Source organism: Mobula hypostoma, chromosome 2 (assembly GCF_963921235.1).
Source record: "Mobula hypostoma chromosome 2, sMobHyp1.1, whole genome shotgun sequence".
NCBI lineage: Eukaryota > Metazoa > Chordata > Chondrichthyes > Myliobatiformes > Myliobatidae > Mobula > Mobula hypostoma.
In genome coordinates this window covers 114143174-114165274 of record NC_086098.1, presented here as the reverse complement: position 1 = coordinate 114165274, position 22101 = coordinate 114143174, and the positions used below count along the sequence as shown (strand labels likewise).

At 42.9% G+C, this 22101-nt stretch overlaps 1 protein-coding gene and 1 long non-coding RNA gene across 2 annotated transcripts in view; one reads left to right on the top strand and one right to left on the bottom strand.

The window, feature by feature from the left end:
• Positions 1-799: 799 nt before the first annotated feature.
• On the bottom strand, positions 800-20824 carry LOC134342385 (uncharacterized). The gene is made up of 3 exons (XR_010017012.1): positions 18805-20824; positions 4243-4340; positions 800-1121 (listed from the first exon to the last, which is right to left on the bottom strand). It is a non-coding gene; the product is annotated as an uncharacterized LOC134342385 (long non-coding RNA).
• map7b (microtubule-associated protein 7b) overlaps positions 18526-22101 on the top strand; it is a 190138-nt gene continuing 186562 nt past the window's right edge. Inside the window, exon 1 of the mRNA XM_063040441.1 lies at positions 18526-18669. Coding sequence (XP_062896511.1) covers positions 18621-18669 — 49 coding nt within the window. The 5' untranslated portion in view covers positions 18526-18620. The remainder of the gene's footprint in view (positions 18670-22101) is intronic.

Sequence of the window (22101 nt, the reverse complement as noted above, 5' to 3'; positions counted from 1 at the left end):
GTTCAGCTGTCCCACTCTACAATCCTCTGATCATTGTTGCACAATCATTTCCATTCACAAAGTTACACAGCTCCCTCAGAACGACACACTTGAATCTGTTACATGTGGCAGTACATTCATTGTGTGGTAATAATTTTTCTTGGTGTCATTTTTGTTTCTGTTGGCATTATCTTCATCTTTTATCCCCAAGTTCTTGAGTCTTTCAGCAATCTAGTTTGTAGGTAGCTACTATGACTTTAAATTTCTCAGATGCGCCTACATGCTGCTCTGTTCTGAAGAGAGGAACTCCAGCTTCTCTTCGATATGTCCCCATAACTAAACTCCTTCCTTCTCTGGACCTGTTCCCCTTATCCTTCTTGGTCTTAAAGGCTGGTGTTGGGAAATGTCATTGGAGGCGCTTGGGTGAGTACCTGCAGTGCATTTTGAATCTGCTGCAGGTATGGTGTACAAGTGATGGAGGAAGAGAGTATTTAACCCAGTGGTTGAGGTGCCAGTGAAACAGGTTGCTTTGCCCCGGATGGTTCTGAATTCTTGAGTGTAGATGGAGCTAGAAACATCCATCACACTTCTGGCTTGTCCTCTGTAGATAGTGGAAAGGTCTTGGGGTATGAGAAAGTTTTAAAACATCAAAATAAACTTTATTCATAATAAAAACTAATTACAAGAATAAATTGTGCCATATCTTTTCATTCTTACATTAATAGACAATGTGTTACATAGGTTCAATTAGATTGCTTAAAACCAATAGCAATATTGCCACTTGTGTGGACCCCTGGGGTGGTTCACCACCCAACCCAGGCCCTCCCTGTCCAGTGGCAGAAGAATCCTATACCATGGTCCTCCTTCACTGAGCCTTTGTGGTAGTTGTACCAAACTTCAGCACAAACTCCTGCAGCCTGCAATGTGCCGGTCCGCAGCATCACTCAAATCAAAAATCGAGTCTGTCACCAAAGAATACCACTTTCTGATAGTATTTGTGCTGCCTGTCCAGTTGAGCTCCCAACTATAGTGACTCACAGATGTCAAGGTTGACAGTGTCACAGTTGGTATTAACCCATTCCTAAATGGTTGTTTACTTCTTGTTGCAAGTAGATGTGGACACCTTCCTTTTCGGAGGAGTTCTAAATGAAGTTGAATATTGGACAATCATTAGCAAACATCTTCATTATCAGCATAATTGGGAAAAAGTGGTTGAAAGTAGCATCTGGAGATGGATCATTGATATCAAACAACCACAACCCACAGCAGTCTCTTGATTAAATAATCTGATGGAGTGTTCGGTAATGGCCCAAGTGCAGGGGAGAGACAGCAGTAGAATGAACTGTTCGCTGAGCTCTAATAAGACTGTGTGGAACAAAAGGAAAATAATAAAGTAACAAGAGAAAATCTGCAGGTGGTGGAAAATCCAGGTCCACTAACTAAAACTCTCAAACTAAAAGCTAATGCCATCACTACAGGTGGGAAGCACTAACTAAATACTAAATTAATACTGATCCTTTGCAGTGTCAGCCTAATCGTAATCTTTCCAGAACTTGACTAGCTAAGCAGGGAGCATTGCTGTCACTATGCTTTGGTCAAGACTGAAATGAAAGGAAGGGAGTTAAATGTCGTCACAAATCGGCTGGAATGTGCATTCTCACAAGCATGATCGCTGACCGCTTTCAGCTGCCCGCCTGCGAGGGCAATCAGACACTGGCAGTGTCTGTGGTCGTAACAGGGCCCCTGTCCCTAGGCATAGCTCCTGAGGCACCAAAAATATATGGAAGCTGGAAGTCCTCTATGAGAGATATGTCCAGAATATCACAAGCCAGAACCCAAGAACATTCCTCTGGTACAAACTTCTCCCAGCCCAGGAGGTAATGTCAGGGGCATGGCAGGGTCCAAGATGCTAGGAGGTGCTGCACAGAATAGACCAGGGTCTCATAAACCAAATGGAGAGGACAGCGGGCGGGGTGGGGGGGGGGGTTGTTACTGGCTTAAGCTGGAAAATATGGAATTCTGGGTGAATCTTCATAGAAGGTGGTAGGTGCAGCCTATCGGAGGCTCTGTTGATAGTCTACTCCACTTTAAATGGTCTCACGTGGTATGGGGCAACTTGCAGCTCACTGCTCTCAAAAGAAGATCTCTAGATACCTTGGTTTGAGTGGTCTTACCTTTAATGGAGCTGATCAGCTAGGGAGCATATTGTTTTTGAGTGTGCACCAGAGAAACCCTGGCCCATCTCCACGTGCACTTATAAACATAAGACCATGAAATATAGGAGCAGAATTAGGCCATTTGGCCCATCAAGTCTGCTCTGCCATTTCATCCTGGCTGATCCAATTTTCCTCTTAGCCCCAATCTCCTGGCTTCTCCCCATATCCCTTCATGCTGTGACCAAACAGGAATCTATCAACTTTTGCCTTAAAAATAGATAAGGACTTGGTCTCGACAGCTGCTTGCGGCAAAGAATTCCACATATTCACCACTCTATGGCTAAAGATATTCCTCCTCATGTCCATTCTAAAAGGATGCCCTACTATTCTGAAGCTGTATCCTCTGGTCTTAGACTCTCCCACCATAGGAAAGAACCTCTCCACATTCACTCTATCAAGACCTTTCACCATTCATTAGGTTTCATTTAGATCTCCCCCATTCTTCTGAATTCTAGTCAATACAGACCCAGAGCCATCAAACGCTCTTCAGATGACAAGACATTCAATCCTGGAATCATTTTCGTGAGCTCCTTTGAACCCTCTCCAGTTTCAGCACATCATTTCTAGGATAAAGGGCCCAAACCTGCTCATAATACTCCAAGTGTGGCCTCACCAGTGCTTTACAAATCTCAAAATTACATCCTTGCTTTCGTATTCTAGTCCTCTTGAAATGAATGCTAACATTGCATTTTCCTTCCTCACCACCGTCTCAACCTGCAAATTAATCTTTAGGGAATCCTGCACGAGGATTCCCATGTCCCTCTGCATCTCAATTTTTTGTATTTTTTCTCCATTTAGAAAGTAGTCAACCCTTTCTACCAAAGTGCATGACCATACACTTCCAGACACGGTATTCTATATCCCACTTCTTTGCCCACTCTCCCCATCTGTCCAAGTTCTTCAATAGCCTCTCTACTTCCTCAAAACTACCTGCCCCTCCACCAATCTTTATATTGTCTGCAAACTGTTCAGCACAGCCATCAATTCCATCATCCAAATCATTGACATATAGAATTGGTCCAATTGTTCAGCAGCAGGAACTCCATGTTAATCTGTTGGTCAGAGAAGAGTGACGGCTGGAATCCCACTCAAAGGGGGACATTCCAGTGGAGGATAACTCGAGGTTATTATAAGATACCTCTGCCCAAACTATTTGGGAGCTCCAGGTTATAGGATTGGAAGAGACAAGGCAGTACAGAGTAGTCTCAAGCTCCTGATTCACTCCCTCAGTCTGGCTGATAGACTGGGGGTGGAAACCTGCTGAAAAGCTGGCTGTGGCTCCCAAAAGAGGACAGAAAGCCTTGCAAAGACTGGATGTGAACTGTGGTCCTTGTTCAGGCACTATGTCCTGAGAGAAGCCATGCAGCCTGAACACGTGCTAAACCATAAAGATGGCTGTTTCTCAAGCTGAGGAAAGCTTGGGGAGAGCAATGAAGTGGGCTGCTATGAAGAACAGGTCCACAGTGACTAGAATAGTAGTGTTTCAATCTGACAGAGGCATTCCATTGATTAAATCTACTGAGAGGTGGGACCGGGACAGTGAGGCACAGGCAATGGGCAGAGCAGACCATCTGAACTTTGTACTGGGCACAAGTGGGACAGGCAGAGACGAAATAATGGAGATCTTGAGACATAGATGGCCAACAAATCATCTCTCTATATATTCCCGTGTCCATTGGATGGCCAACCAGATGGGAAGAGAGCCCCCACTCCAACACTCTGAGGTGCACAGTGGCAGGGACAAACAGTTGGTTGGGAAGTCCTCCACCTGGGCCTGGATCTGACTACTGAGCGAGCCTCACCTCTATTTCTATTCACCAAATCACCAGAGCAGCAATGCATGGTGTGAAAGGATGGGCTCTGGATTGGTGTTGTCCTCAGAGATGTCAAACTGGTGGGAGAGATCATTGCCCTTGGTATTCTTGCTGCCTGGAATGTGAGTGAGGGTGAAATTAAACTGGGTGAAGAAGAGAGTCCAACAGGCTTGATGGGAGTTGAGTCTCTGGGCATCACGAACGTAGGAGAGGTTCTTGTGATCTATCCTTACCAGAAAGAAGTGTTCTGCCCCATCCAGCCAGTGTCACTATGCCTCGAGGGCCTCCTCGACAGCCAGAAACTCACGATTCCCAACAATATAGTTACACCCTGCAGCAGTCACATAATGGGAAAGAAAAGCAAAGTGGTGCAGCCATTTATCCACAGAAGAGCATCGGAGGAGTATTGCACCAATGCCGACATCTGATGCATCAACATTGACAGTGAATGGATGGGTTGGGCCTGAACGTTGCGACACTGGGGCTGTTCTGAAGCATCACTTTAGTTATCACTTGTCCATCTGAACCCAGCAGAGGTCTTCTTGGTGAGTGCACTTATGGGGGTCGTGATGGAACTGAAGTTTCTGTCGAAGTGGCAATAAAAGTTTGCAAACCCCATGAAGCACTTCATTTGTTTGACTATAGATGGTTTGGGCACTATCTGCCTGCCTGAACCTTTACATGGGTCAATTTGTACACTGGTGTAGCCCAAGAACGACACCTGCTCTTTGTAGATCTCACACTTCTCTAGCTTGCCACCTGTGAACCCTCCAGACATGCTGGATGTGTTCCTGCTGAGAGTGGGAACATGTCATCCAAATATATGTGGGGCTCTCAATATACTAGGTGGACTGTTAACTGTTGATCGCTTATTACCAAAATGGCTTCTCTGAAGTGTTATATCAAAATAGCTTCTCGTAATGTTAACTGCTGAGCAAGGGGTTCTCTGTAACTGCAATGTTTGGGTTATACATGGTAAATGGTAGGGCATTGAAGAATGCAGTAGAACGGAGGGATCTAGGAATAATGGTGCATAGTTCCGTGAAAGTGGAATCTCATGTGGATAGGGTGGTGAAGAAAGCTTTTGGTATGCTGGCCTTTATAAATCAGAGCGTTGAGTATAGGAGTTGGGATGTAACGTTGAAATTGTATAAGGCATTGGTAAGGCCAAATCTGGAGTATTGTGTACAGTTCTGGTCACCGAATTATAGAAAAGATGTCAATAAAATTGAGAGAGTACAGTGGAGATTTAATAAAATGTTGTCTGGGTTTCACCTCCTAAGTTACAGAGAAAGGTTGAACAAGTTGGGTCTTTATTCTTTGGAGTATAGAAGGTTGAGGGGGGACTTGATAGAGGTATTTAAAATTATGAGGGGGATAGATAGAGTTGACGTGGATAGGCTTTTTCCACTGAGAGTGGGGGAGATTCAAACAAGAGGACATGAGTTGAGAGTTAAAGGGCAAAAGTTTAGGGGTAACATGAGGGGGAACTTCTACTCAGAGAGTGGTAGCTGTGTGGAACGAGCTTCCAGCAGTGATTGAGGCAGATTCGATGTTGTCATTTAAAGTTAAATTGGATAGATATATGGACAGGAAAGGAATGGAGGGTTATGGGCTGAGTGCAGGTCGGTGGGACTAGGTGGGAGTAAGAGTTCGGCACGGACTAGAAGGGCCGAGATGGCCTGTTTCTGTGCTGTAATTGTTATATGGTTATACAGTGTGATAATGGAAATTGTATTCATTTGTTAGCCAATGGAAGTCATGTTCTGTTATCTTGTATATGTGTGCTGAGATGAGGAGCGCAGGCTTTTTCGGGAGGCGAGCAGAGAGGACGGACGTGTGAGGAACGGACAGCGATTCCTGGGCGGCAGACACCGGACCTCGGGGGTTCAGAGGGTGGCTGGAGTCTCGGAAGGACGTTGTGGATGGAATCGGAGGCGTGAGCTCCAACATATTAAAATATTATGTGCACAAGACTGATAAGTTACTTATGTGGCACCTTTTCTTGTAGTTGTTTCTACTAACACATCACCAAAAATTTGCTATAAAGTATAATTCTTTACTCACACTTTGTATATTGTTTCATATTTGTGTTGTGGCTGATCATCGGGCAACTCACACCTTATCCGCACCAAAGCAATTGCATGGTTTGGCGGGGTTGACAGCTATTCACCCTAGGCAACAGAGGTCAGTGGGGCAAAGACCATTACATATATAAAAACCAATTGATTCAACATGTCCTGGAGCATCTGTTAACCAAGGCCTGAAAAACAGCATGGGAATTGACCAGACCAAAAAACATCATGAGATACTCAGTGGCCAGTGGAGGTGTTGAATGCTTTCTTCCACCGGTTCTCTTCTCAGATGTGAACCAGGCTATAAGCATTGTGCAGATCTATCTTGGAGAAAATGGTTGCTCCCTGGAGATGTTCAAATGCACAGGCAAGCCAGAGAAGAGGTAGCAGTTCTTCACCATGATGTTGTTGAGGAACCAATTTCAATGCAGGGACAGAGCATGCCATCCTTCTTGCTCACAGTAAAGAAGCTCACTTCTGCTGGTGAGGATGAGAGATGGATAAATCCTAAGGCTAATGCCTTCTTGATGTATTCTTCCCTGGCCACTGTTTCAAGATGGGAGAGGGAAATGAGTCAGCTTTGGGGAGGATTATAGCCAGATAAGAGGTCAATGGTGCAGTTGTACGGCTGGTGTGAAGACAAGGAGGAGGCCTGCTTGTTACTGAAGATCTCAAGAAGATCAGCATTTTCAGCTGAAACATCAGACAGATCCACGCTAGCAGTAGGCACTGGAGGGGATATGCAGACATGGACCTAGACAAGTAGACAGGCATGCCAGTCCGCACTCCTGGAGTACCATTAGGGACCAATTGGTCTGTGGATTCTGTCGAGATAGCCAGAGAAGGCCAGGCACCAGCAGCAGTTCAGAGGAATCAACAGGATAGGCGATTTGCTGCTTTTAGTTGGAGGGGTACTGTGAAAAGGTAGTTCTTGCCTGTGCCCAGAGGATAACCATCCAAAGCCTTGACATCAATATTCTCTCTCAATTGTTGAATGGGTGGGAACTCCCCATCTTTGACTCAGAGAGAAATACATGAGGTTTCTGGCTGGCCCGAATTCAATGTGCCTAAAGCTCATGGGTCTGGAACCCCACAACAGGGAAGCTGGGAGCATTCGCGAATAGGGGAAGATGCTTGCAGGAAGAATTGACCCATCAGAATTCCCCTTCCTGCTATGGGTATCCACTTTTATTGGGAGCTTGGAACATAATGTCCAGAAATGTCCTGGATTACCACAACAGAGGCAGCAACCTGTTCTCCTGCACCGATCTTGTTCCTTCTGAGATAGGTGCATGCCTCCAATTTGCATAAGCTCCTTTGCAGACTGTGTACTGGGTGCAGAAAGTAGGAGGCTTTGGACATTCTCTCTCTGTGCCACTCAGTTGCTCAGTTGTCTGTTCAAATAGCCAGATTTATCAGGTCATCCAGGCTGTCCTGTTTGTTACATGTTGTGTTCTCATGCCAGATCTCTGTACTCAGCCTTGCTGGAAAGCAGTGATGAGGGATCTTTCGTTGCACCCCATCTCAACTACAAGCATGCGGAACTTCACTGTTCCTCACGGTCCCTTTCTCTTGGCACAGGTCTGGGATTCGGAGGACTGCCTTCTGACCCGGTACTGGAAGATCAAGCACCCTTTAGAACTCAACCACGAATTGTTAGAAGTCCTGGGCTGCAGGGGAGCCTTGTTCTTGTAGAGCATTGAACAGACTGAGTGGGGGTCCTTCTAAAGAGATCCACTATGTAAGCCAATTTATGTGCGTCATCACTAAACCAACCTACCTGGGCTAGGAAAGTCTCTCACATTGGGTAATAAAGTTCCTACAGCCGTTGGGGTCACTAGAGTTATCCGCCTGGTGGAGGAAAACTTGGTTCTGATCTGGAAGCTGCGAAGGGAATTCGGCCATTAATGGCTGAGGCTGATGAGACTGTTTTTGAGGAGGGTGTGGCTGAAGGCTGGTGTGAGAGCAGTTATGGCTGCCACCTGATTCTGATTGTCCGTAGTGAGTTGCTGAATGTCACTGCAAGTGCTGGCACCCTCTTCTTCCTGCTTGGACTGAGCTTGCTACTCTGAAAGTAATTGTCACACCACTTCTACAAACCTAGCCTTCACTGATGTTAACTTCTATCCTACCTGACCAACTAAATTCAGGACTGGGGATCAGCTGTTGTCTCTCCATTTCAATGGTCAAATCTTGCAGACAGAATGTTCGGTGGTGGGAGCGCCACAGCATCAGAATGAACTGTAACTGAGTTTTAGGAAGAACTGTGTAGAGCAAAAGGAAAATGGTAAACACAAGGCCAACAGGACCGCTAACTATAAACTCAAACTAAAAGCTAATGTCATCACCGTGGCTCAGAAGCAATAACTAAATACTAAAGAAACACCACTCCTTTGCAGTGTCAATTTAATTGTAATCTTCTTTCCCAGAACGTAGACTAAGGTAAGCAGGGAGCATTGCCATTGCTATGCTTTGGTCAAGACTGTAATAAAAAGAAGGAAGATAAGTTCAACCACAAATAAACCCCAATTGGCTGGAATGTGCATTCTCACAAGCGTGATTGCCAATGACTTATAGCTGCTTGCCTATGAGGGTGCTTAAACAGTGCAGCAGTATCCATGGTTGTGGCATAACCACAACCACCCTCTTGTGTGCAGTGTGATCTTGGAAGTGGAGCGATTTCCTCTTAGTTCCTGCTGGCTTCAGCTTTCCAAGGTGTAGGAGCCACGCATCTGTTCTCTATCTGCATTGTAGTCTGTGTTTTGTATTTATTATAGTAATTAGTCACATGAGTGGGGAGTGGTAAAAGTGAAGGGAATAAGTTATGTCTTCATGCTTTGTTCATTGCTGTTTGTAGTAGCTGTGGACTGGTGGATGTCATATCGTTTAATAATGTTCAATACCGCTCAGTTGCATTTAGGTACACTTAAGTTTCATTGCTTCAAGACTGTATGTTTGCTAATTGCTAATAAAGGATCGAATACATATCCTTGACTTTAGGAGCAATAATTATTGGAGTGAGGGTGCATCCCACAAGTATAACAAATCTGTAGGGTCGCTGGCAACGGCAATTGTTTTGGTTTTGGTTTGGTTTGGCCGCTACACAAGAATTCCTTGGTACCCAGTGATTTCAAAAGTTTCTTTGATCCTTTGGCATTTGCTGTAATTACATAATCTTATGTCATGTGAATGTGTGTCACTTGTTCAGAAGTCATGTGAGCAGGATGTTATGAGATTAAATCTCTAAGACTGCGTACAGCCAGAGGTGGCAGCCTTGACTATGCAATGCTTCAAACTCCATTCTCTAGAATAGTACATATAACCACTGACTGGGTTCAAAGTTCAAAGTACATACATGTCACCATATACAACCCTGAGATTCATTTTTTGTGGGCAAACTCAATAAATCTCTAGAATAGTAACTACAACAGGATCAATTATCGGCGGGAGGAGAGAGAGCAGCGCGCCATGCGTGCGCAGCCCTCCAGTGAAAAATGATATCGTATCCGTTAAATAGGGGCCATGAACAATTCTGATTTGATGGAGATGGACATGAAAGCACAGAGGAACATCTGGAGAAATTTCTGAAACACTCATTCACTGCTGTCGTTACTGCGTGGTCGGGAATCTTCCGGAGGGAAGGCCTCAAAATCCCTGGCCTTGCCTGCTGTTGGCGACCGAGATTGAGGTCAAATCGTTCAGTCAGAGATGGCGCTCAGTACCCGGTGTTGGAGAGCTGATTCGGAGGCTCGAAGTTTTCGGATGACTCAGAGACGGATTGTGGTCAGGCATGGCAGGGAGAGTTTTTCTTCCTTCTCCCATCTGCGTGAGATTTGGGACATTTGAGAGACTTTGAACTTTTTACTGTGCTCATGGACTTCTTCATCAAGTTATGGTATTGTTGCACTGTTGTAACCATATGTTATAATTATGTGGTTTTGTCAGTTTTTTCAGTCTTGGTCTGTCCTGTGTTTTGTGATATCATACCGGAAGAAATATTGTATCATTTCTTAATGCATGCATTACTAAATGACAATAAAAGAGGACTGTGTGTCTTCATAATCATAATTAAAGATCAACCAGAGTGCAGAAAACAAGAAACTGTACAAATGCACATATAAATAAATAGCAATAAATAACAAGAACCTGCACCTTGGCAAACTTCTATAAATGTGTAGTGGAAAGAGTGCTGACTGGCTGCATCATGGCCTGGTATGGGAACACCAGTCTCTTTGAGCAAAGCAACACTTTCAATACGCTGGATGAACTCAGCAGGTCGGGCAGCATCAGTCAGAAACGATCAGTCAACGTTTCGGGCCGGAACCCTTCGTCAGGACTGAAGAATGAGTCACTTTGAGCAGAAGGCAGAGTAGTGGAAAATGGATTCAGCCCAATACATCATGGATAAAACCCTTCTAACCACTGAGTAGATTTACATGACATATTACCGTAGAAAAGCAGCATCCATCATTAAAGATCCTCACCCAGGCCAGGCTCTTTTCTCACTGCTGCCATTAGGCAAAATGTACAAATGCCTCAGGACTCACACCACCAGGTTCAAGAACAGTTACTATTCCTCAACCACCAGACTTTGGAACAAAAGGGGATAACTACACTCATTCTACAAGCGTTTGTATTTCTGGTGTTCCCACAACCAATGGTCTCACTTTAAGAATGCTTTATCTTGTTAGTTAATGCTCTTGTTACTTATTGCTATTTATTTATGTTTGCATTTACATAGTTTGTTGTTCATTGACCCTGTTTACAGTTACTGTTCTATGGATTTGCTGAGTATGCCCACAGAAAAAGATTCTGTAGGTTGTATGTGGTGACATGAATGTAATCCGATAATAAGTTTTACTTTGAACAATGAGGTTTCACCAAATTGGATCTTGGGGTGTTGGGAAATTGAGAAGAATAGGTCTGTATTCTCTGGAGTTTATTAGAAGAAGAATGGGCCTCATTAAAAAGTGTGTAACTCTTTCATATCTCAATCAGTTGGATGCAAAGAGCTTTTTTCTCTTGGCTGTGGGTATATATCCATTGGTCACTGTGTCAAGAGAAAGCTAAACCTTTTAGGACTGAATGAAATGTAATGTATTCACTCAAGATCAAAAGTTAGCTTATTGCCTTATGCAGAAGTAAGTATATGCACTGATATAATGAAAAATGATAAAGAACACAATTAGCTCCACAGCAGCACAGTAGTTAACGTGCTCTAATACAGCTTGAGGCACAGGAGTTTGGAGCTCAATTTCAATGTCATCTGTAAGAAGTCCGTAGGTCCTCACCATGGAATGCTTTGGTTTTCTCCGGGTGCTCTGGTTTCCTCCCACAGTCCAAAGATGTACCTGTTGGTAGGTTAATTGGTCGTTGTAAGTTAAATTGAGGGCTGCTGGGCAGTATGGTTTGAAGGGTTGATAGGGCCTATTCCACACTCTATGCCAATAAAAAAAATAAATAAGCACACAAAAAAAATCCATTTTAGTGCAAAAAGATCATAGTGGTCAGAGTGTTGCTCTACTGTTGTGAGTAGGATTGTGCTAGTTGGTTCAAGAGCTACCTGATTGAAGGGAGTAAGGTGTTCTTCAACCTGGTGGTATGAGGATTTCAGGCTTCTGTTCATCCCGCCAGATGATGAATCATTAGAATTTTCCACTCTGGATGCTAGGATACGGAGCTCTTTCAGTAAAGAGACTGAATAATTCCGATTCAGATTCATTTATTTATCATGCATATTGAAACATATAGTGAAATGCAGTATTTGCATTAACAACCAACACGACCCTAGGGTGTGCTGGACCCAGTGCACAAGCTTTTGCACTTGAAGTTGTCACATTTTGGTGCTAACATAGCATGCCCACAATGTTCAGCAGAACAACACAGAACACAAATAACAAAACAACACCACCAAAATAAGTTCCTTTTCTCCGTCCCACGCACCCATACACATAGAGAGTCCTCCAACAACAGAACAGGCATCCGAATCTCCAGTCTCCAGGCCAGCCATCAGGCTTTGGCTTGCAATTGATCTTCAAGCTTTGAGCTTCAGTATCGACTCCTGAATTTGCCGAAGATGAGACCCCACACTCCGGGCTTGCTCACTCACTGACCCTCCCTCATGCCTTCAGTTCACATGGACATCCAATCCCAGGTCCCACCAATCTGGTTCAGCCCAACATCCATAAGACCATAACATATAGAAGCAGTTGTAGGCCATTCTGCCCATTGAGTCTGCTCCACCTTTCAATCATGGGCTGATCCAATTATTCCAGTCATCCCCACTCCCCTGCTTTCACCCCATACCTTTTGATGCCCTGGCTAATCAGGAACCTATCTATCTCTGCCTTAAATGCAGCCAGTGACTTTGGCCTCCACAGACACTCGTGGCAACAAATTCCACAGATTTACCACCTTCTGATTAAAGTAATTTCTTCGCATCTCTGTTCTAAAGGGGTGTCCTTTAATCCTGAAGTGGTGCCCTCTTGTCCTAGACTCCCCTACCATGGGAAATAACTTTGCCATAACTAATCTGTTCAGGCCTTTTAACATTTGGAAAGCTTCAATGAGATCTCCCCTCATTCTCCTGAACTCCAGGTAATACAGCCCAAGAGGTGCCAGACGTTCCCCATACAGTAACCGTTTCATTCCTGGAATCATTCTTGTGAATCTTCTCTGAACACTCTCCAATGTCATGTATCCTTTCTAAAATAAGAAGCCCAAAACTGCACCCAATACTCCAAGAGTGGTCTAACGAGTGCCTTATACAGCCTCAACATCACGTCTTATATTCTATACTGTACCTTTAGAAATGAATGCCAACATTGCATTTGCCTTCTGCGTCACCTTTAGGGTATCCTGCACAAGGACTCCCAAGGTTAACCTTTAGGGTATCCTGCACAAGGACTCCCAAGGTTAACCTTTAGGGTATCCTGCACAAGGACTCCCAAGTCCCTTTGCATCTCTGCATTTTGAATTCTCTCCCCATCTAAATAATAGTCTGCCCATTTACTTCTTCCACCGAAGTGCATGACCATACACTTTCCAACATTGTATTTCATTTGCCACTTCTTTGCCCATTTCCCTAAACTATCTAAGCCTCTCTGCAGGCTATCTGTTTCTTCAACACTACCTGCTCCTCCACCTATCTTTGTATCATCGGCAAATTTAGCCACAAATTCATTAATCCTATAGTCCAAATCATTGACATACATTTTAAAAAGCAGCAGTCTCAACACTGACCCCTGTGGAATTCCACTGTAACCGGCAGCCAGCCAGCCCTTTATCTTATTCCTACTCTGTTTTCTGCTGATCAGCCAATGCTCCACCCATGCTAATAGCTTCCCTGTAATTCCATGGGCTCTTATCTTGTTAAGCAGTCTCATGTGTAGCACCTTGTCAAAGGTCTTCTATAAATCCAAGTACACCACATCTACTGCATCTCCTTTGTCTACCCTGCTCGTGATTTCCTCAAAATATTGCAAGTTAGTCAGGCTGGATTTTCCTTTCAGGAATCCATGCTGGCTTTGGCCGATCTTGTCATGTATTTCCAGATACTCCGTAATCTCAAACCTAACAATCAATTCCAACAACTTCCCAACCACTGATGTCAGGCTAACAGGTCTATAGTTTCCTTTCTGCTACCTCCCACCCTTCTTAACTAGCAGAGTAACATTTGCAATTTTCCAGTCATCCGGTACAATGCCAGAATCTATCGATTCTTGAAAGATCATTGTTAATGTCTCCGCAATCTCTCCAGCTACTTCCTTCAGACCCCAAAGGTGCATTCCATCAGGTCCAGGAGATTTATCCACCCTCAGACCATCAAGCTTCCTGAGCACCTTCTCAGTTGTAATTTTCACTGCACAAACTTCACTTCCCTGGCGCTCTTGAATGTCAGGTATACTGCAGATGTCTTCCACTGTGAAGACTGATGCAAAATAGGCATTCAGTTTCTCTGCATCTCTTATTAGAATATCTCCAGCGTCATTTTCTATTGGTCCTATATCAACCCTCAACTCTCTTTTACCCTTTATATACTTAAAAAAACTTTTAGTATCTTCTTTGATATTAGTCGCCAGCTTCCTCTCATAATTCAACTTTTCCTTCCTAATGACTTTCTTAGTTTCCTTCTGCAAGTTTGTAAAAGCTTCCCAATCCTCTATCTTCCCACTAGCTTTTGCTTCCTTGTATGCCCTCTCTTTTACTTTTACTCTGGCTCTGACTTCACTTGTCAGCCTCGGTAGTGTCCTTCTTCCATTCAAAAATTTCTTCTTATTTGGATTTATCTGTCTTACACTTCCCTCATTTTTCACAGAAACTCCAGCCATTGCTGCTCTGCTGTCCTTCCTACTAGTGTCTCTTTCCAGTCAACTTTGGCCAGTTCCCCTCTCATGTCATTATAATTTCCTTTATTCCACTGAAATACTGACACATTGGAATTTAGTTTCTCCTTCTCAAATTTCAAAGTGAACTTGATCATATTGTGATCACTGTTCCCTAAGGGTTCCTTCACCTTAAGCTCACTTATCACCTCCGGATCATTGCACAACACCCAATCCAGCACAGCTGATCCCCTGGTGGGCTCAACAACAAATTGTTCTAAAAAGCCATCCCTTAGACATTCTATAAATTCTCTCTCTTGAGTCCACTGCTGGCCTGGTTTTCCCAATCCACTTCCATGTTAAAATCCCCAACAGTTATCATGACATTGCCCTTCTGACACGCCTTTTCTATCTCCTGCTGTATTTTGTAATCCACATCCCGGCTGCTGTTTGGAGGCCTGTATACAACTGCCATTAGGGTTCTTTTACCCTTGCCATTTCTTAACTCAACCGATAGAGACTCTACACCTTCCAATCCTATGTCATCCCTTTCTAATGATTTAATATTATTTCTTATACACAGGGCCACACCCCCCCTTCCTACTAACCTATCTTTCTGATACACCGTATATCGTTGGACGTTCAGCTCCCAATGGCAGCCATCCTTTAGCCAAGTATCAGAGATGGCCTCAACATCATACTTGTTAATCCATGGATGTCCTTCATCACATGTCCTCATCAGTGACCATTGAGCATGGAGTGGAGGTCTGGACTCTTGACATTCTTTGTTCCATGCCCACATTGCTAGCCTTCAAATACAGAGTGCAGAATGGAGGCCTAAACTCCAGCCTAACCTGGAACTCCTCAACATCGCTTTCCCTACACTCTAATTTGACTTTTAACTCCCCTACATTCCCGTCTCTAACCCCTAACTTTCCTCTCTGTCTCCAAAACCATCCCAATTAATTTAAAAATACAACTAGGTATGAACTACAACTACAGTTCAGCACCATTTTGACCAGATTTCTAGATATTACTGGAAAGAAAGGGACACTAGGATAATTAGGAACAAAAGACATGAGGTGGAAGATCATGAAGGACAGATGACCCAATAGCTCACTCCTCTCATAATTCTTCTATTCTTACAATAGAGCTGCATTGTTACTGTTTGTGAACTGATCCCTGCACTACAGAAGCTGAATGCTAGTTCTCTGATACCTCCTCAAAGCTTCCTCTTGACCATGCTCCTTCTAATGAATATCAGACGTTGTCTCCCAGACAATAACTGACTTCATCTCATGGTGTCATAAAGTTGCACAACACTTGAACAAGCCCTACAACCCACTGAGTCGGCATCTACCATCAAACACACATTTACACTAATCCCACATTAATCCCATTTAGTTTCTGCCACCTTTACTCATCCAGATTCTACTGCCCAACTCTATATATTAGGGGCCATTTACTGTTTTTACCAATCAGTATGGAAACACATTTTCTTAAAAGGCACATTGACTTTCTTTTTGCCAGCCAACTCCTGAATTCTGGAGCCAACAGTGAATCTGCTTGAGGGATTTTGGCAATAAGGAAGCATGAACTAATTAACAAGCCAACAGATCTCTACAAAGCAGCTGGAAAAATGATTGAATAATTATAGATTAATTAATTTATTTATTAATTCATTCATTCATTATAGATCTTACTGAGAAACAAATGATTGAACTTAAAAAAATGCTGCAATCGCAAAAACAAATTTGATTTTTGGAAAGAAATCCAGCTCCTTTTGCGGCAACCTGCACCCTCAGGCTCAGGAGAATACTCCTTTATATCTACAATCAAACAAGAGGATGGTGTTGTTTGCAATCAGTCCATGCGAACAGCGACAGCTGTACAATAAACAGCAAGACAATCGTTTCATTGTTTAAAACCAATCTTGCACGTTAAAGTGAATGTCACTTTTTCGTTCTGCGGACATAATGATTATTTGTAATCCACTTAGGTCTGTAAACAATCTGCATGCACCCTTTTGAAATCACATGTTGGGAACAGACTACTGAGCGACTACAGCTAAACCACCTGGTATATAATTGCAGCAACACACATCAAAGTTGCTGGCTAGGAAGAGGTACAGTCGACGTTGCCTGGCCTGCTGCGTTCACCAGCAACTTTGATGTGTATTGCTTGAATTTCCAGCACCTGCAGAATTCCTGTTGTTTGCGTAGTATATAATTGCTCTCACTTTTATAATAAAACAATCAACTTATTGCAATGGTTCATCAAAGTTGCTGGTGTGTGATGTGTGTTGCTTGAATTTCCAGCATCTGCAGAATTCCTGTTGTTTATTGCAATGGTTGTCACTTTAGAAGACTGTGAATACTGAAATCGAAAGGGGGAGGGGCGATGCATTGATGGAGGTGCCGTCCCCGGGGGTAATTTATAGTAAGCCCAGGATGTATAATTGGGAAGATTGCAAAACAAACAGGAAAAATAAGCGTGCTCTCCGGGTTATTTATCTCTCAACCAACGTACTACAATATGACAGTTTAGTCGGAGAACGTGATTGCTGGGTTTGCTACTTGCCAGCAATGATTATAGTTAAAAATTACTTATCAACCAACTCCACCGAAAGACATTAAGGTGCTTCTTTTGCCTTTTGGGACTATGCGACGAAACACATGTTTGCTAATGATATTATTTACTGGGACAAAAGAAAAAATAAACGGCACTCCTCCACCAGTTGAAAACAATCATGGGAAGGAACTTGTAGCCCAATGTCTAAGAAGCCAGACCCAGCGCAAAGTACAGTACTGGAACTAAATGACGACAAAAACGCCCAGAGGTTGTGATGGGCAGTAGAGTATGTAATACAAGTCTCGTGTTGCGAGTTAACACCTTTATTTTATACCTGCGAGATAGAAGTAAAGTCTGGATAAGCATTGATTTAAATAACGCATTTTAAAGGCGGAGCTTCTATCTCTGAGGAGGAAGGGTCTCGGCCCGAAACGTCGACTGTACCTCTTCCTAGAGATGTAGCCTGGCCTGCTGCGTTCACCAGCAACTTTTAAGTGTGTTGCTTGAAATTCCAGAATCTGCAGATTTCCTCATGTCTGAGTTATACAGCTATGTTATGCAGATTTTAATAAATATTCGAAAGAGTTTTTTTGTGGTCCGGTGATTGCACTCGAGACTCATTAAGAATTCCGTTGCCAAATGTAAATCAAGCATATTTTAAATAGAATGTGGTCGAACATTTTCTGTTCATTTAACTATTCAAAGTAATGGTAGTCTTTAATACTTGTTGCTGTCTCTGGTGTCACTTCGAGAATTTGATTGATAAAATAAATAACATATATAGAAAGTTAGGTAGATTTAAGATTAAATGCATCGACCTGAAATGATCTCTCCACCACTGCTATCTGACCGGAGTATTTCCAGTATGTTCACAAACAGGAGAAAATCTGCAGATGCTGGAAATCCAAGCAGCACACAAAAATACAGGAGGAACTCAGCAGGTCAGGCAGCGTCTATGGAAAAGGTACAGTCGACGTTTCAGGCCGATATCCTTCATCAGGATATTTCCAGTATTTTGTTGTTTTATGCTGGTATTTACGCGGAACTACTTGTTCTGTAAGTGATGAACAGTTCGTTATTTCTTGTTCTGAAAATAGTCTGCCGCTGTATATTCAAAAGGAGATGTTAACAAGTGAATCGTACTCCACTACAGAGAATGCAACTAAATAGTATTGTGGTGAGTTACGATTCTTAAAACATTGCGCACCAATATATAGTACTGTATATTGTACAAACGTTTGTACTTGTGTTTTATCTTATTTAGTATCTTAAAGCTGCTGCATGATCCGTTTATTGCGTATGACAACGGTTATTACATGTGTAATACGTTAATGCATTACATGATTCTTGTAGCGTTTATCCAGAGCCCTGCGATGTTTACTTACGTAATGATCGCAGATATCCACAGCCGTGTCACAGGTTTGCGATGTGTTTGTGTAATATCCATATCCGTTGTTACCTGGAGCTGTGTGACCCGCTCATGATGTGTGTATGTAGTACATGCTGCTAAGCCTGCTGTTACCTGTTGGTCTCTATGCATTAACCTCCTACCTGCCTCAGACGAAGGCGGGGCCTGAGTTCTCACTGGTTGAATTTCCCGCCGCCCCAAGGTGGGTTCGCCTGCTGCTGACGTCAGGAGTAATGGCGGAGGCGGAGGGAGTCGCGTCCCGAGTGGATGGCGGCGACGGTGGTGAGTTTGTTCATGTTTTTATATGTAAGGATGAAAAACCCGTGTGTGAAGGCGAGAGGGTGAAGCGTTACTGAGAGGTTATGGGCGAGACGGAGCGCTCACAAGGAGCGGCTGACGGGTTGGGTTGATACACACCTGAAGCCGGTGGAACGGGCCCGGGAGGGGAGCGCCGGCCGTTTGGCTCGGGCGGCCTATTGTCCACGTAACAGTGGCCGGAACCGGGCGGCTGGCGCGGCGGCCCGGGAGCTGGAACCTCTCCGCCAGAGGTGCTTCAATGCATTGGCAGCGTGTACCTGCGCTATTGAGGAAAAGTACAAAGTGTAACAAGTGGCTTGGGAAAGGGGAAACTAATTGAAATTATAGTAGTACACAAAAGCTTAAGTTTTAGTTAACGCAGGCTCTTTCCAGCAGGACACCTTGTGATTTAATTACTTTGACAATAAAAACCGGGACCAGTTGGCTTTTTAATTACGTGTTGTTTGGATCAGTTTTCGCAAATATTACTGAGCAAATTAACTCTTTTAAATTACTGCTTGATAATGAAGTTTGAATGTTAGTATTTGATGAATAAAATTATCAGTTATTTCGTTTCCACAAATAGAGTTCCCTGATGTCTTTTATTTGTTCCGAGAAGATTATTACCCGTCTTAGATCTGTGTCGTTCCTTTTGATTGTTATATCTAGCCCGGTTTAGGTTGGAGGGTGCGGCTGGATATGTATTTAATTTTGCTTGTTGTATCAAACGTAGCTATGTACTGCACGAATCTGTCAATACTTCGTACAGTTTTATATAAAACACAAGCAACCGAATTCCATTCTGCATAATCAATCTGAAACCGCATTATTTCGTACTGCGGTGTGTTGTTGAAAGTTGGCGGTGAACAAGTTTCATAGGATAAGATTAATTACATTGTAAATGGTTCCCACGTAACCCGTGTAGGAAATTGCGGACACCTGAAAGTGTGCTTGATTTTGTGTGGTGTATTGCTCATCGCAGACGCAATGCAGTGCAAAAACGTCAAACTTCTGGAGGAACTCAGCGGTATAGGTAGTCTGTGGAGGCAACGGAATAGTCGATATTTGAGGTCGAGACCCTGTGGCATCCAGATCCTGGTCTGCACCCGAAATATCGACAGTCCCTTTTCTTAGATGCTTCTTGACCCGGTAAATTACTTCAGCAGTTCGTCGACTCCATCTTCCAGTTTCTGTAGTTTCCTATGTCAAGACAATTTTTTTTCGGTTCGAAGATCCTTTTTAGAGTAAGATTTTTTTTTGTGTGAAGAAACGTCGGGTACACGCGGAAGAGGAAATCCTGAATTTAAAAACTGCCGGGGGACACGCAGTATGAACACTCACTATACACTGTAGCATCGAGGGAAATCAGCAACGAGCGGTTAACCTTTCAGGTCGAAGACTCTTGGATGGGACATATTTTGTATACCAATCAGCTCTTCCTCCATTTCCAACCGGAAAAAAGTCGCTTTCCATGAATAGCCAGTTCTTTCAAAGGATGTGACTATAAACCTACTGCAAATTTCCCTCTATTTGAACATTTTGGAGTACATCTTCGTTATAATTTGAGGGAGCAAATAATGCAGTTCTGAAAAAAATGACGTGGTAATAGGCTTGTATTTAATATATAGTATAGTAATATCATTTGCCAAATGTGTTTTCAACAGTTGCACAAGTGAACCGTTTGTGGTTCTTGGTCAAATATCTGCTCCACTTGGATTATGAGTATTTTAACCTTTGGCATTAAGGACCTATACTGTTCAAAACTTATAATTCGTTCAAAACTTATAATTCGTTCTGCCATGGTCAATGTCGGGGATTTTTTTTTAAAGCTCTTCAATACTTTTTTGAAATTTTATTGCATCTTTACAGGAGATGATTTTAAAATGAGATCCATTCATCTACTCTATAAATGTGTTGCACTTCTGGTCTTGCAGCCAAAGAGGAACACAATTCCTCCTCGCACAAAAAAAATCTAATTGAAAAATGTGCACATCTTGCAGCATGATTGGGCTATTTATTTCAACAACTGTTGATTTATTAAAAATAGTTTTGGGTAGTGTGGGATAAAAGAAATTACAAGTGAGAATTTGTGTGGAGAAGATAAAATTACAAATTAAAGTGTGTGTGTATAAAGCTGGTGGAAAAATAGGAAAGAAAAACTGGAAGGACAGGGAAAACAGGAGCTAAGAAATTCCTGTTGATTATACAACCCTCCCCCCCCAATCTTTCTGATTTTTATTTTTTCTTTTAAGGGTGAACTCTATCACATTGTACATCTTAACTGTTGTAGTATTCTATGATTAGAACACCTGAGCTATCTATTTGATTTCTTGTTAATACTCATTTCACTGATGGCTTCTAATTGTGCTCATCCATGAGATTGAAACATTGTCACCTGTATTAAAGATTTATCAGTATGTTTGATCCTCAACTTTTTCAAGAGAGTAGTGCCGACAGTGATAGGTTTAATTGTCTATTTTTGGTATTCTTACCAACACCTCCATATGATTCTTGTATAACATGTTACCACAAATTGCATGTAGCAATTTTTTGACAAATTAAACTTCTGTTTTTCATTTTAATGATAAAGGCTCTTGGCCCAAAACATTGACTGTTTACTCTGCTCCTGATTGACTTGCTGAGTCCCTCAGGTACATTTTGTGTATTGAATAAGTCCTGGTGGCCTTACTCTGTAATTTTACAATTCCACCTGTTTTTCAAAAAGATTTAGAAACATAGAAAATAGGTGCAGGAGTAGGCCATTCGGCCCTTCGAGCCTGCACCGCCATTTATTATGATCATGGCTGATCATCCAACTCAGAACCCAGCCTTCCCTCCATACCCACTGACCCCTGTAGCCACAAGGGCCATATCTAACTCCCTCTTAAACATAGCCAATGAACTGGCCTCAACAGTTTGCTGTGGCAGAGAATTCCACAGATTCACCACTCTCTGTGTGAAGAAGTTTTTCCTAATCTCGGTCCTAAAAGGCTTCCCCTCTATCCTCAAACTGTGACCCCTCGTTCTGGACCTCCCCAACATCGGGAACAATCTTCCCGCATCTAGCCTGTCCAATCCCTTTAGGATCTTGTACGTTTCAATCAGATCCCCCCTCAATCTTCTAAATTCCAACGAGTACAAGCCCAGTTCATCCAGTCTTTCTTCATATGAAAGACCTGCCATCCCAGGAATCAATCTGGTGAACCTTCTTTGTACTCCCTCTATGGCAAAGATGTCTTTCCTCAGATTTATGAGTAAATAGATAGGAATCTTTAGGCACTTGTGTTTTCCGGCTTCTCATTGAAGAATTATGCCTTTGTAACCGGAATGCTATTTCACTATAGTGTTGCATTTAAAGTGTTTCAGTAGAAATGCAGAACATGTTTAAATAACTCCTGTCACATCCTATAGGATACC